The sequence below is a fragment of the Diadema setosum genome, chromosome 22 (assembly GCF_964275005.1).
Source record: "Diadema setosum chromosome 22, eeDiaSeto1, whole genome shotgun sequence".
NCBI classification, from domain to species: domain Eukaryota; kingdom Metazoa; phylum Echinodermata; class Echinoidea; order Diadematoida; family Diadematidae; genus Diadema; species Diadema setosum.
This window is the reverse complement of record NC_092706.1, coordinates 12,164,570-12,177,361: the sequence shown is the minus strand read 5'-3', so window position 1 is coordinate 12,177,361 and position 12,792 is coordinate 12,164,570. Positions and strand designations below refer to the sequence as shown.

Sequence of the window (12,792 nt, the reverse complement as noted above, 5' to 3'; positions counted from 1 at the left end):
TATTTTTAATTTTTGTTGTGATGGCCGGGTTGGGACACGAAAACATATTATATTGTAGGCCCTAATTTCTTAAACAATTTGTGGTCCGACATCTTTTTCTGATGGCCGCGCGTAGCAGGACCACCAACATAAATGTCGAGCCTTGGCATTACATTGAAATAACAGTTCTTATGGTAAGTTTCAAAGTTGTTGTTGCTTGTTAGGGCCTCCTGTCGTTGTTATTCCCTCCCCCCCCCCCCCCAAAAAAAAAAAAAAAATCATCATCTTGTATTTAACTCTCTTACCTTCCAGGTGTCGACGTAGTCAACGTCGTTGTCGGCCATCATCATTTTATCTGGACCTACGGGGAATCCCCCGTGGCCTTTCTGTAGGCAAACATAACGTAATCTCATCATTATGGGGCACATTAAAGTTTACACAAAAATACAAGTCACTAAAAACTCTAAGCATAAGTTAACTGACAGCTACAATTAATCGCGGATAAAGACGATTTTTTTTCAAGTGGCTGTATCAGTATGTGCGTGTTTAGTACAGCTATTATTTTTAACAGTATAATCGTTTAATTGGCTCACGGAACATGTAACATTACATAAGATACCAGAAGCCTGGTAAAGGTTTAAGAATGTCTCTGAGATCACTTACGTAATATGCCTTAAACATCGCGAAAAAAAAAAATCAGTGTGTTGTGTTATGTAATACTCGATAGTATTATCATGTAATAATAACCATGATATGCCGAATTGTAATACAGTGTATAGGGAAAAAAAGTCATTTTAAAGAAAATTAATATATTCAGATAACAATATAGAATTGCCTTGCTTTGGTTATCTCTTTTTCTTTTCGTACCAAGAGGGCGAAGGGCCAGTGCATGAGGTACAGGTCAACATAATCCAGGCCGAGTTTCTTTAAGGATGTCTTGCATGCTTCTTCAACATCGCTGGCATGGGCGTCCACCGACCAGAGCTGTGTTTTTCAAAGAAATGACTAGAGCATGAAGACTATCTGCCATTGTCTGCCGAGATGTAGAAGGAATGAACGTATTCTCTCATCGTGAAAAAAACATAAACAGTAACCACTAGGCCTATATGAAGATGTTGATGGTACAACGAGTCCATTAATCTGGGATACATTAATTTGAGATTTAACTCCATCGCACGCCATTAATTTGGGATACATCTATTTGCTGATATTGAAGTTGCTAAAACAAAGAAGAAATGAAGAAAATATGGGATTTTTTTATCATCATAACTCCAAGAATATTCCTTGTTATGAACCAAATAAGGTATCCCTGGAAATGATTTTGTTCCATTTTCCATTTCTATTTCATGTTGTTTCGTTCGTTCCCTTCACGTTGTTCTGTTTCTTCTTCTTCTTCTTCTTCTTCTTCTTCTTCTTCTTCTTCTTCTTCTTCTCCTTCTCCTTCTCCTCCTCCTCCTCTTTTTTTCCCCCGGTTTTTGGGCTTGGCTAAAACACAATAATGATAAAAGACCGCCAACACACCTTGGTGGTGACGAAGATGTCTTCACGAGTGATGGTCCCATCAGCGATCTTCTCCTTGATAGCCGCCCCGACTTCTTCCTCGTTATTGTAGACGGCGGCTCCGTCGATGTGTCGGTAGCCGGCAGCGATGGCCTCTCGGACAGCCACGCGCACTTGGTCTGGTTTCGACTGCATTATTGACGTCACAAAAAACAAGACACAACGTATATAACGATGTTTAAACACTTTCACTGATAATGATAATGATAATGATGATGATGATGATGATGATGATGATGATGATAATGATGACGACAATACGGAGGCCGGCCAGCATATCACTAAACATTGATATAATAACTACGATACCACTTCTTTTTAACATTGGGGACCACAATTGGAGATAAAGCGTTTTCATCTATTGCTCCCAAACTGTTGAATCAACTACCCTAACCTCTCCGCAACCAGCAATCCCTGCTATTATTATTATTATTATTATTATTATTATTATTATTATTATTATTATTATTATTATCATTATTATTATTATTATTATCGGTTTTCCCGCCCAATTTCATCAAATTTGCATTCGAATTAATGACAAGGCGTTCAAATTCACGGGATTTTTGTCATTGCTTTACTCTCACGGTTCATTTTAATTCTTTGAGAATTCAATTTCATTTCATGTCATTCTTTTTAGATTTTATTTCATTAGAAATTCATTCAATTAAACGGCTCAGAGTTGGCATTCAAATTCGCACAAAATACCAGTTTCAATTTCATTTATAGGCACACACCTTCGACCTTTGAACGTTCAAATTCAATTAGCATAACCAAGTCCTGTAATTCAATACAATTCTTACGAATATTCTTACGTTATCATCAACGTTCAGTGTAATCATTTCAATTTCAGCATCTCTTTTTCACGTCATTTTTTTATTCGGCTAGTTTCACTTTGTTTCCCCATCAAAAAGGATATCACGTTATTTTACAGAATGATTAAACTCCGACTTTGCTAACATAATGAGAGATCACATGAGAATGTCAAGTGTGATTATAGTCGTATTACAGATTTTGTTGTCAGTCATGTTTGAGCTTTGAAATGTGTGTGAGATACATTGCATTGGGATATTCCTTCTATTACATAATTATTCATAATTTCGATGTTCAGTCTCTCAGTCTCTTAAGCCGTCGATCTGTTGACGCGCCAGCTCTAGGCACCTTGGCATGTACGTGTGAGGGTTGTACCATTATTCAAACAGATGGAGAATATACAAAGAACATGAGCAGCAACGAAAAACACTGCCCAGATGCTGTAAATGTTTGCCTATTCATTAATTTGAATTCCTTAATGTTCATCGCAGCTGTGCTGGTGCGAATTTGAATGAGTTTCACGTGCATTTTTAATTTGAACGCGCTGTTTACACGTTTATGTGACAAAATCAGGAATTCGAATGCTGATGAAATTAAATTGAATAAACAACTTAGCTTTTTGAATGTTGATCTCGGTGATCATTCAAATTCGCTCGAAAATGAATGCTCGCATCATTAAATCGAATGCAAATCTGATGAAATTGGGCGGGAAAACCTATATTATTATAATTATTATTATTATCATCATTACTCAGTTATCATTATTATTATCATCATCAACTTTGTCATGATAATTGATATTTTGTTATAGTTTGAATAGGTTGTATCGTGGCTCCGATCGTTCGCGAAGTCATGGGTCACGTATTTATAACCTGTTGTATACCACACTTCATGGATCCTTGATTTTGATTGGGTGAAAGGGGGGGGGGGGGGTTACTTCAACAATCTATTGCATTAAACCCCACAGTCGGGAGTATCCGAAGTATTGTCCCACAATACAAAACTGTCCTCTTTTTGTTCGTATATACCGTATGTCCCTCCCCCCCCCCCCAAAAAAAAAAGAAGAAAAAGATACAACAGGACCCTCCTAACTTTAAGAATAGTGTACCAATCCAATACAATTTCAGGGTATGAAACTTTAACTCACTGCTTACATCTTACAGAAAACCCCATTCGATTTGCTTCAGTGATCAAAGAGAAATGGTGAGTTTTGTAGAGCATGTCAGGAATCCCTTCCCTCCAAGTTCTGCCCATTATCTGTCACCGTGTTATCAGTCCACCGGGCCTACCAGTTCTGGGCCAAGGGTAGCCATTTGTCAAGGCCCTCTCGCTGTAATGGGCGAGCGAGCGAGCCCAGCCGAGCGCGCCAGCGCAACCCACTCAGCTGGGCTCTCTTCACCATACAGCGAGAGGGCCTTGACAAAAGGCTAGGCCAAGGGTGGGGTGTCAGAGGTGGGAGGGGTATAATAGTGCTCGTTTGGTGGGCCCAAAGGCCAATGCTAATCACCCCCCCCCCACCCCACCCCCTTTGATTGATGACTTCCATGGAGCGAAAGGTGACCCTTGTCCGATATGCCATCGCAATGCAAACGTCTATGGCAAAGCAAACACTTATATTCTCAGTTACAATGTATTAGTGCAAGTTCCTGATGGTAATGGCGTTGAGTTGACATTATCATCTCGGTGCAACGCTACCAGCAATGCCCTGAAAGCGGCTTGAAATCAGCCCAGCATTTATAAATCTTATCTTTGCAAGTCACATGTTATCAGTCCATCGGGCCACTGATCGATAGTCCCTATTTTTCTTCAATACACGTGCAACGAATATGCATACACTTCGTTAATCTTTAACAGGCTTGTTATACAGCCCAATTGAGATTTGTTTCAATTTTATGCGCGCATTATTATAATATTATGGGCCCATTACAGTCGATAATAATGTGTGCATGTTATCCGTTTACAAATCGAATGAATCGGCATATTAAACACATGTTCAAAGGATTAGCCGTCTATCGGTATACTCTGACTCGGCTACTTTCTTAAAAGGTGTAAAGATAATTAGTTTAAGCTGTTGAAAACAATTCTGGGTGCGGAATTTAGTAGTGGTCGGGTCAAGTTTAAATAAATGCTCCCTTTCATTTTATTTTATTTTAATTTACCGGTATATTTTTCTGCTTAGAAAAGAAAAGAAATCCATTTTTTGTTTGTTTGTTTTTGTTTTTTTTAGCCAAAAGTGTGAGTGTGTGTGTTGGGGGGGGGGGGTGGGTTGCAGCTCCCCAGGGTGATGATAGTGGACAGTAAGTGGCTTCTGTCTGTAGAATTCCCCTATAATATGTTTTTCTGTTTAAAAAAGAAAAGAAATCCGTTTTTGTTTTTTGTTTTTTCTTTAGCCAAAAGTGTGAGTGTGTGTGTTTGGGGGGGGGGGGGGGGGGGCTGCGGCTCCCAGGGTGATAATAGTGGACAGCATCGTTCTGTCCTGTATAGAATCCCGGGATAGATCCTGCTCGAGAAAATACAGAGCCACATTCGAGAAAGACGGGGGGGGGGGGGTAGAGAAAGACTAGAATCATAGATAATTATTTTCACCTGCCTGATTGCAGCACAGTTATTATGCCATACGAGTACTACGGGTACGTAGCTGGTACAAAGACATTCCGGAGAGGGGTAGACTAATATTTCCACCTCCGTGACTTTTATAACAAGCTGGAATATATCCGTCAATCCTTACGCTGTATAATAGAGCACCTTGTTTTCTGGTATATATGCAATATTTATCGGGTCGGCGTACGTGTATCGATCACCCGTACCAAGTGGGTCACTCGCCGCAGCGGGTACGTAGCGGTAGAACAGCCCGAATACCACTGGGCTCCACTGAATCACCTCAACGTGCCATTCGGTGACCGGTGGTTCCCTGTTGCTAATATATTATGTAATTAAAGTGCATCATATATTACGTACAAGTATGTACATGTATTACGAGAAACAACGGCTAAGTACCTACATCCTGTTTCTAAAACATAACGAATGATAATGTTACCTTCCACGTGCCCAGGCCGAGCAGGGAAATGAGCGTCCGTTGGCGAGCTTCACGCTGATGTTCTTGGCGGCCATGACTTCCTATCTCTCAGCATGGACCTACTCAGCAAGATACTACAGTATGCGAGTCGAAAGCGATGAGTAGAGTCGCACAATGGTCCCAGTGGGCGTAACCTATGCACGTGTATTGTATACGCACTCGGAGGGGTGTAGAATGATTATGGTATAATGCCCTCGGGGCCAGAAGTCGGACAAACAAAAATGATATTGCGAGGGGACAAGGACACTCATCAAATTATTACACCGTCACTTTTGTACTGCATGGAAAGAATAAACCGAAAGATTGTTTAGATTTGATTTGGACAAAACTGCCCAAACTTGGAGAGAGAGTGAGATTGAGGTCAGAGGGGGGGGGGGGGGGGGGGCAGGGGGTGAGCGAGCTACTCTAACGTCTGTGTAAAATCATTGATCTAAATATTTCAGGCTCCATGCATCAAGGCGCTCTACACGGTCATGTGTGTAGGCACCTTCGTATCTCCTGAAATTCGGTGAAATTCGGTGTACAAAATGTATGTTTCGCCCCCTTTATCCTCTTTGACCCCGACCCTCCATCAAAATCTTCTGTTCCTCTTTACATCGGCTTTTTAGGATTTTACCTCAGTTACAGAATTCACTTACCAAGAAGAAAGCTCTAATAAGGGAATATACGATAAATTTATCGATCAAAAAATGTCTCTTGTATGGTGAACAGGTGCCATGCAGATGGTGCATTTTACGTGTCGTGCACATGCTGTTTGCGTCTGTCAATACTCAAACGGATCAATTAATTCTTATATAGATCTATATCATTGCCCCGTCAGCCCTCCAGTTTTTTGTTAGCTCACGTGCTCGAGTAAGAACCGTATGAGTGGATGCCTGGGCAAATAAGCCAATTAATAAATCTATAGACCGTATATTTCCACGAAGCAGTGGATCTTAGTATATCATATACCGACCTGACGGATCGCATTTATCCATTTCGATCATTTCAATCCGTTTAGAACCGCACACTGTATTCAATGAAAAAAAAATGCAAACTTGTTAAACTGTTTAAATTTCACTAATATTTTCCCATCCTCTCTCCGATTTCTTATAATATGAAATTTTTGTCATTTTTCGTCTGGTTCTACTCTATTTCTATACAATAAATTTTTACCGAAATCTTATTCGAGGTGTTTACTCTGCAGTACACTGTATCTGGCAATGATGACATTGCGTTACATTTTCACTTTACATGTTTTTCCTCTATCTATATTATTGTTTTACATAATCATAATGTATTGACGCACATTCAAATATGTCAACTTTATTCGTAAAATTTTGCTCTTCTGTATTGAAATTCAGAAATTATAACTGAATTGACATGAACTGAAATGAATATTCGGCAATTAGCCATTATTTCTCTCTTGCATATTACTGCAATATTTTGTGAGGATGTTTTACGGTATGATATTTTTCACATTTGAATGACGAGATTATTACATTCATATTAAATTGTATAATAAAACGACGATGATGACTAGCAAACTACAACAAATCTACTTTTACAGTACAGGATTCATGTTATAAAACATATCGGTTTGGTATACTGTTGCGTGTCAATTCACGAATTTAGCAAGCCAATTTGAAGAAAAAAATCAACAATACATTTCGAAGAAATCAATTGGTATTTCATTACTAGGGTGTATATAAGACATGTCGAAACCTGTTTTCATTTATACTTGTCATGAGATCCACAAAGATGAGATACCATATTTTGTATTTCACGTTATGATAAGACATTTCAATGAGTCATTATATCGTTGTTAAATTATAATTTTCTCTCATCTACAATGAAATATAGAAGTATTATTGACCCTAAATGAGGAACGATCTTCACCTTCTTCTTCACGTTTTATAATCTTTTTAATTCTTCTTCTTCTTCTTCTTCTTCTCCTCCTCCTCCTCCTCCTCCTTCTCCTCCTTCGTCTTCCTTTTTGTTCTTCACTTTTTTTGTTACACTTTACAATGTCGAAGCAGGATTACTTTTGAGCACCCTCTATTGGTTCTTTTATGTCAGTTTTCCTTTGGGACAGCGCAGAAGTATTTTTATTAGCCTGATTTATGAATAACATAATTATTATTATACACTTTTACGAAACTCCATTTAGTGTAGGCCTATAATCACACTTTTTTTTTTTTAACTTTTGTTGGAGATGAATTCACATGGCTGCTAAGGGGCCGGCATGTTTCGTAAAGAGTTGCAACTGATATTACGCTCGATTTAGTGAGTGGAACTTGGTGAATCGAGGGTAATTTCGATATTGAGCCTAAGTCCTGTTTCATAAAGACACTTAGGGCCTATGCTTGATTTCAAGAAAAATCAAGTATAACTTTCAGTAGATTGAGCATTACTTGCGATCAATCGCAAAGTTGTTTATGAAACGCAATTTGAGATTAAAACTTCAATCTTTATGAAACAGCGCCCCCCGTATACCCTCTATATCTTATCTCATTTCCTGTGTATGCATGGAGATGTCAGTTAAAAAAAAAAGAAGAGTCATTTGAGTATACTGGTATCTTTATTCTTAGTTTAGTTACGATAGTCATCTTTTATGCTATATCCCTATGAGCTTCTCCTCAGTCGTTTTCTCTTCTCTCCAGCTTTTTTCTTATCCTAAACAGTGCTCGACATTATAAAAGAAAAAAAAAACACAAAACAATGTGAATGATTAACACAAGTGATTCTCTTCATCTTTCAGAATTTCACGTTCATCACCTTTTCTCTATCCCTCCATTTTCCAATCCTATCATTCCCCTTTCCTCCTGATGAAGTTAGGTAACCAAACCTCAAATTTTATACTGTAAACAGAGCCACGAACGCTAATTATTGTGTAGGTCTATTACTCCCTATAGTTTGTCATCTTTTTGCAAATAATGCTGTACAAGGAACTATATAGGCACATCTCTTAGATACACTGTTCAAAAAAGAAAACTGCAAATAAACATAATTTTCAGATTATGAAAAGAAAACATAACATCAGCCTCAGGGGATGTTCTGATCGATGTAAATCTGAGACAAGCTTTGTGTAGGCCCATTTTCTTCTTCTTCTTCTTCTTCTTCTTCTTCTTCTTCTTCTTCTTCTTCTTCTTCTTCTTCTTCTTCTTCTTCTTCTTCTTCTTCTTCTTCTTCTTCTTCTTCTTCTTCTTCTTCTTCTTCTTCTTCTTCTTCTTCTTCTTCTTCTTCTTCTGCTTCTTCTTCTTCTTCTTCTTCTTCTTCTTGTTTTTTTTTTTTTTGGGGGGGGGGGGGGGGGGGAATTTGTCACAAGAGATATCTCTTGAGCTTGACACGAACAAGCAGCACCTGGCGTTCCATACCGAAGAGAATACTACACGTACTGTTACTGCTCCTGTCTGACCGGTACGTAAACGTTCTGGCGCGTTGTAAGTGTGTGCACTATGCATCTGAGCATACAACCTCTGAGAGCGCCAGCCGTAACTTTCCCGATCGCTAGCTGAACATCCTGTGTGATGTAATGTACGAGTGAAAATGGCAACGAACCCGAAAGCTAACGGTCAGCCATCGATATCTCCCACTCCTACAGAATCACAACATGAAGACTGGCATCCATTTCATGTTTTCAACGAGACAAATGCTAAACGGGTCGCATTTATCCTCGTTCTACTTCTTCTCGTCGGTCACTCTCTGCGGCGACACTGGAATCGTAAGTACAGTAGAGCTTGTCCGCGACGCGACACTCGCAGCGGCGGCTACCGGAGCTGCCCGCCCCGCCAAGCAAAGGTGCACGTTCGTGTTGCGCTGCGATGCGATGATGGTCCTCGACGTCCGCCAGTCATCATCTGGCCTGGCCTTGCTAAATTACTGTCTTTTTATCCTTCCATGCTCAGAATTACAGTTTCACGTACCCTATCAAGAAAATAAACATTGGTTTGTGTGCTGTTTAGGGGAAAACAGGGATGGATTGGTGTATTGTCTAATTGTTATAGGGCCGGCTATGTTTCACTATCAATATCATTATCAATATCTAACTACACGCAGCCGCGACAAAACGCGGCTACACCTCTATTCCTTCGCAGACGTTGTCATTTTTCAGTGTGGTTGTGCGACTCCTTCATGAATATCTTTATTAATCGTGGAAAACTAAAATACAAGGAATTATCGTAATCTCTGATAATCATTCAATAATCGATATGCGATTTTTTGTTTAATTACGTCAAAAACTCACCGAAATCTGTGGCTGAAATCAGGTCTGTAAACGTCCTTATTGCTTCACTCCTCATCTGCGTGTAATTATGAATGACATTCACTCTCGTATGCTACAAAATAGGTAGTCGGAGAGGCGCCCTCTAGCTCTCCGACTACCTACGACCTACGTTGTACGTTGTAGTATACGAGAGTGAATGCCATTCAAATAACACGCAGATGAGGAGTGAAGCAATAAGGACGTTTACAGACCTGATTTCAGCCACAGATTTCGGTGAGTTTTTGACGTAATTAAAGAAAAAATCGCATACCGATTATTGAATGATTATCATAGATTACGATAATTCCTTGTATTTTAGTTTTCCACGATTAATAAAGATATTCATGAAGGAGTCGCACAACCACACTGAAAAATGACAACGTCTGCGAAGGAATAGAGGTGTAGCCGCGTTTTGTCGCGGCTACGTGTAGTTATATCAATATCATATCACTATCAGCATGATCAGATCAGCTAGGCCATCCTGGGTCTAATCTAGGGGACTAATCTGGCTTCTAAACTTCAGCACAACTTCTTCTAGGGCCTAGATCTAAATTATTACCAGGCCAGGGATCTATATTTCTAGTCATGATACATAATGTATAGTGGGATCTAAAATACACTGTCATACACAGCTCAGTCGCCGTAAAAACACGACGAGACAGGCTCCACGCATCGTCTGGTTGCGGCTGGTTGGGCTAAAGATCACGACTTGATATTGCTAGGTGTACTACGGTCATTGTCGACCAAATAATCAGTCTGTAACCCGGTCGTCGGGGATGTTCTGCAGAGACTGCGTCTGGCTTCATGGATCCCCTCGGAGGAGAGCTGATAAAGTAAAAAAAAAAAAAAGATAAAAGACCCCTCCCTCTGGCTCAGGACAGACAGATTTTTCGGTCCACAATACTAAACTACTAGTACTACACAAGATCCCGGTCAGTGGTAATAATGCATGTGGCTGTGAATCAATTTCTTGAACAGTCCCGATAAGTTGATGAGCTGAGGCAGCCAGCAGTAGTGTGAACTGTGCCAGTGCAAACAAAGTGCCTTCTGCCAGGGCATAGATCTATAGCTGCTACTGTCAAGAGATTTGAACTGATGTGGTCTTATCCAATGAGCTCTTTCATGGTCCGTGATTTCAAGAAATTAGTGAATACTAAATAGTGATGTCTTCCAAAATGGCCATATGAAAAAATATGGCCGTTCATCCCACACAGCATATTTTACTAAATCTCTCTCCCAAAACTTAAACAAAAAGAGTCCATACTTTATGAGAAAGGGACAGATGCTCAAAAAGGACATGTATGAAGAAACACTACTTACTTGGAGAACTACTTAGCTACCACAAATTGCCATTGACGCCCCCACACTCCTAAGTTTCAAAAGACAATTAACGCAACTGGGTTTTTAAATGGGTCCTATGGGACCTCTTAACCCCGCCACACCACATTATCTGCAGAAATGTACTACCATGACTGACCGTAACAGCGAGGTGTGGCCTTCAAGGTAAATTCAAGGTAAATACTTGGGAGATGTAAAGCGTTGCTTATTTGCCCCTCCAGTTTTCACTATCCCTCTGATATGGGCTGTACTTTAGGGGATGGCTCTTCCAGTGTTTCTCGAGGATAGTTTTGAACTGGTTTCACTTGTTGCTCTCACTGCTGTGTCTTGCAAGGAATTCCAGTTGTTACCCCCTCTGTGAACAGAGAAGGACTTGTGACGCAACATATATCTTGATCTTGGTTTTCTGACTTTCATACTGTGGCCTCTGGTTCTGAAACTATCTATTGAACTAGAGAAGCACTCAGAGAGCAGAACTCTGCCAAGCAGCTCATTTCCACCCAAAGATCTCTTTGTTTCCACCACTGATCAGCTCTGGAGATCAGTGATATCCACCCAAATGTATGCATGCTGAAAGTTGCCCAATTTCCCAATATAGAAGCCTTTCGTTACATTATCAGCTCCCAGCTGCATGGCACCTCGCCCAAGCAAGGCACACACTTAGTGCGTTTATAAATGCAAACCTCAAAAATATGCAGCTTGAACTCCCAAGTTCATTGACCCTACCTGCCAAAATATAGAAAATTCTTCATAAAATCCACAAAATTTCCTGATTACTACCAAAATTTAAACATCTCTTTCTTGTGTTATTCTCAACCTTTCCTGTAAGTTTCATCCAAATCCGTTCACAACTTTTTGAGTTATTTTGCTCACAAACAAACAAACAAACAAACACACACCAATGAAAACATAACCTCCTCTTTTTGTGGAAGTAATAATCTTCTCTTAAGTCAGAGAAGCTTACCTTATGACCTTAACTGTACAAATAGGCCATATATTCAGTGTAATATAATTTTTGCAAATCAGGACATTTCAAGTCCAATGTCATACGAGTAAAAGCTTAAATTTTGTAATTGAGGACCACAGTGACAGATTGACTATTTGAAAGAAGTTTTATCCTTCCCTGAGGGGAAAAGTGCACAGTTCAATGTCTTGGAGATGACAAATTTTGCAATCCTGTTTGGGTGGATGGTAATATTTAAATGTTGTTAATTTTGTGAATTACCTGTCGACATGTGGAGTTCTAAAAGATTAAAAAAAACCCCACTGAAATATACTGTATAATATGGCATACTGTACAGAATGGGAGTATTCAAAACCGTTCCCTCAAAAGTTGCAATCAAAACACTGCATATGAGCGATTGTTTGCAAAGGGATACAAAAATTTTCATTTCTTTTCTCTCTCTCTCTCTCTTCTAATCTGTCCCACTGGGTGTATGGACTGGAAAATGAGTAACTTTCCATTCCTGTCCCCTTTTGTGAATTCAGGGTTAAATCATTCACTTTTTATACAATTCATAGCTCTTTGAAAGTTCACCAGAGGTTCTTGTTTCCTGTAATGTTATGTAGCACTGGTTGCAGTACCAGTTGTTAAAGGAGACCTCCAGTTGATTTTTAGATTTTTACATTTGAACAACTACATGTATATTGATTAGTTATAATGACATGGCAGAGTCACCATAAGAATGCATGAGTTGGGGCTCAAGGAAGCAGAACAAGAGAAGAAGGCATGCATAGATTATGCACCTTGGGTGAACTCGCAAGCAAGGGCTATTGTAATGGA

At 39.6% G+C, this 12,792-nt stretch overlaps 2 protein-coding genes across 2 annotated transcripts in view; one reads left to right on the top strand and one right to left on the bottom strand.

Moving 5' to 3' along the window:
- Window positions 1-5,463, bottom strand: part of LOC140245118 (aldo-keto reductase family 1 member A1-like) — an 11,629-nt gene extending 6,166 nt beyond the window's left edge. The window contains 5 exon segments of the mRNA XM_072324716.1: window positions 285-365; window positions 847-963; window positions 1,501-1,668; window positions 5,390-5,412; window positions 5,415-5,463. Of these exon segments, the coding sequence (XP_072180817.1) occupies window positions 285-365; window positions 847-963; window positions 1,501-1,668; window positions 5,390-5,412; window positions 5,415-5,463 (438 nt within the window).
- A 3,493-nt stretch (window positions 5,464-8,956) lies between these two features.
- LOC140245139 (N-acetylneuraminate (7)9-O-acetyltransferase-like) overlaps window positions 8,957-12,792 on the top strand; it is a 60,814-nt gene continuing 56,978 nt past the window's right edge. Inside the window, exon 1 of the mRNA XM_072324738.1 lies at window positions 8,957-9,131. Within this exon, the coding sequence (XP_072180839.1) occupies window positions 8,957-9,131 (175 nt within the window). The remainder of the gene's footprint in view (window positions 9,132-12,792) is intronic.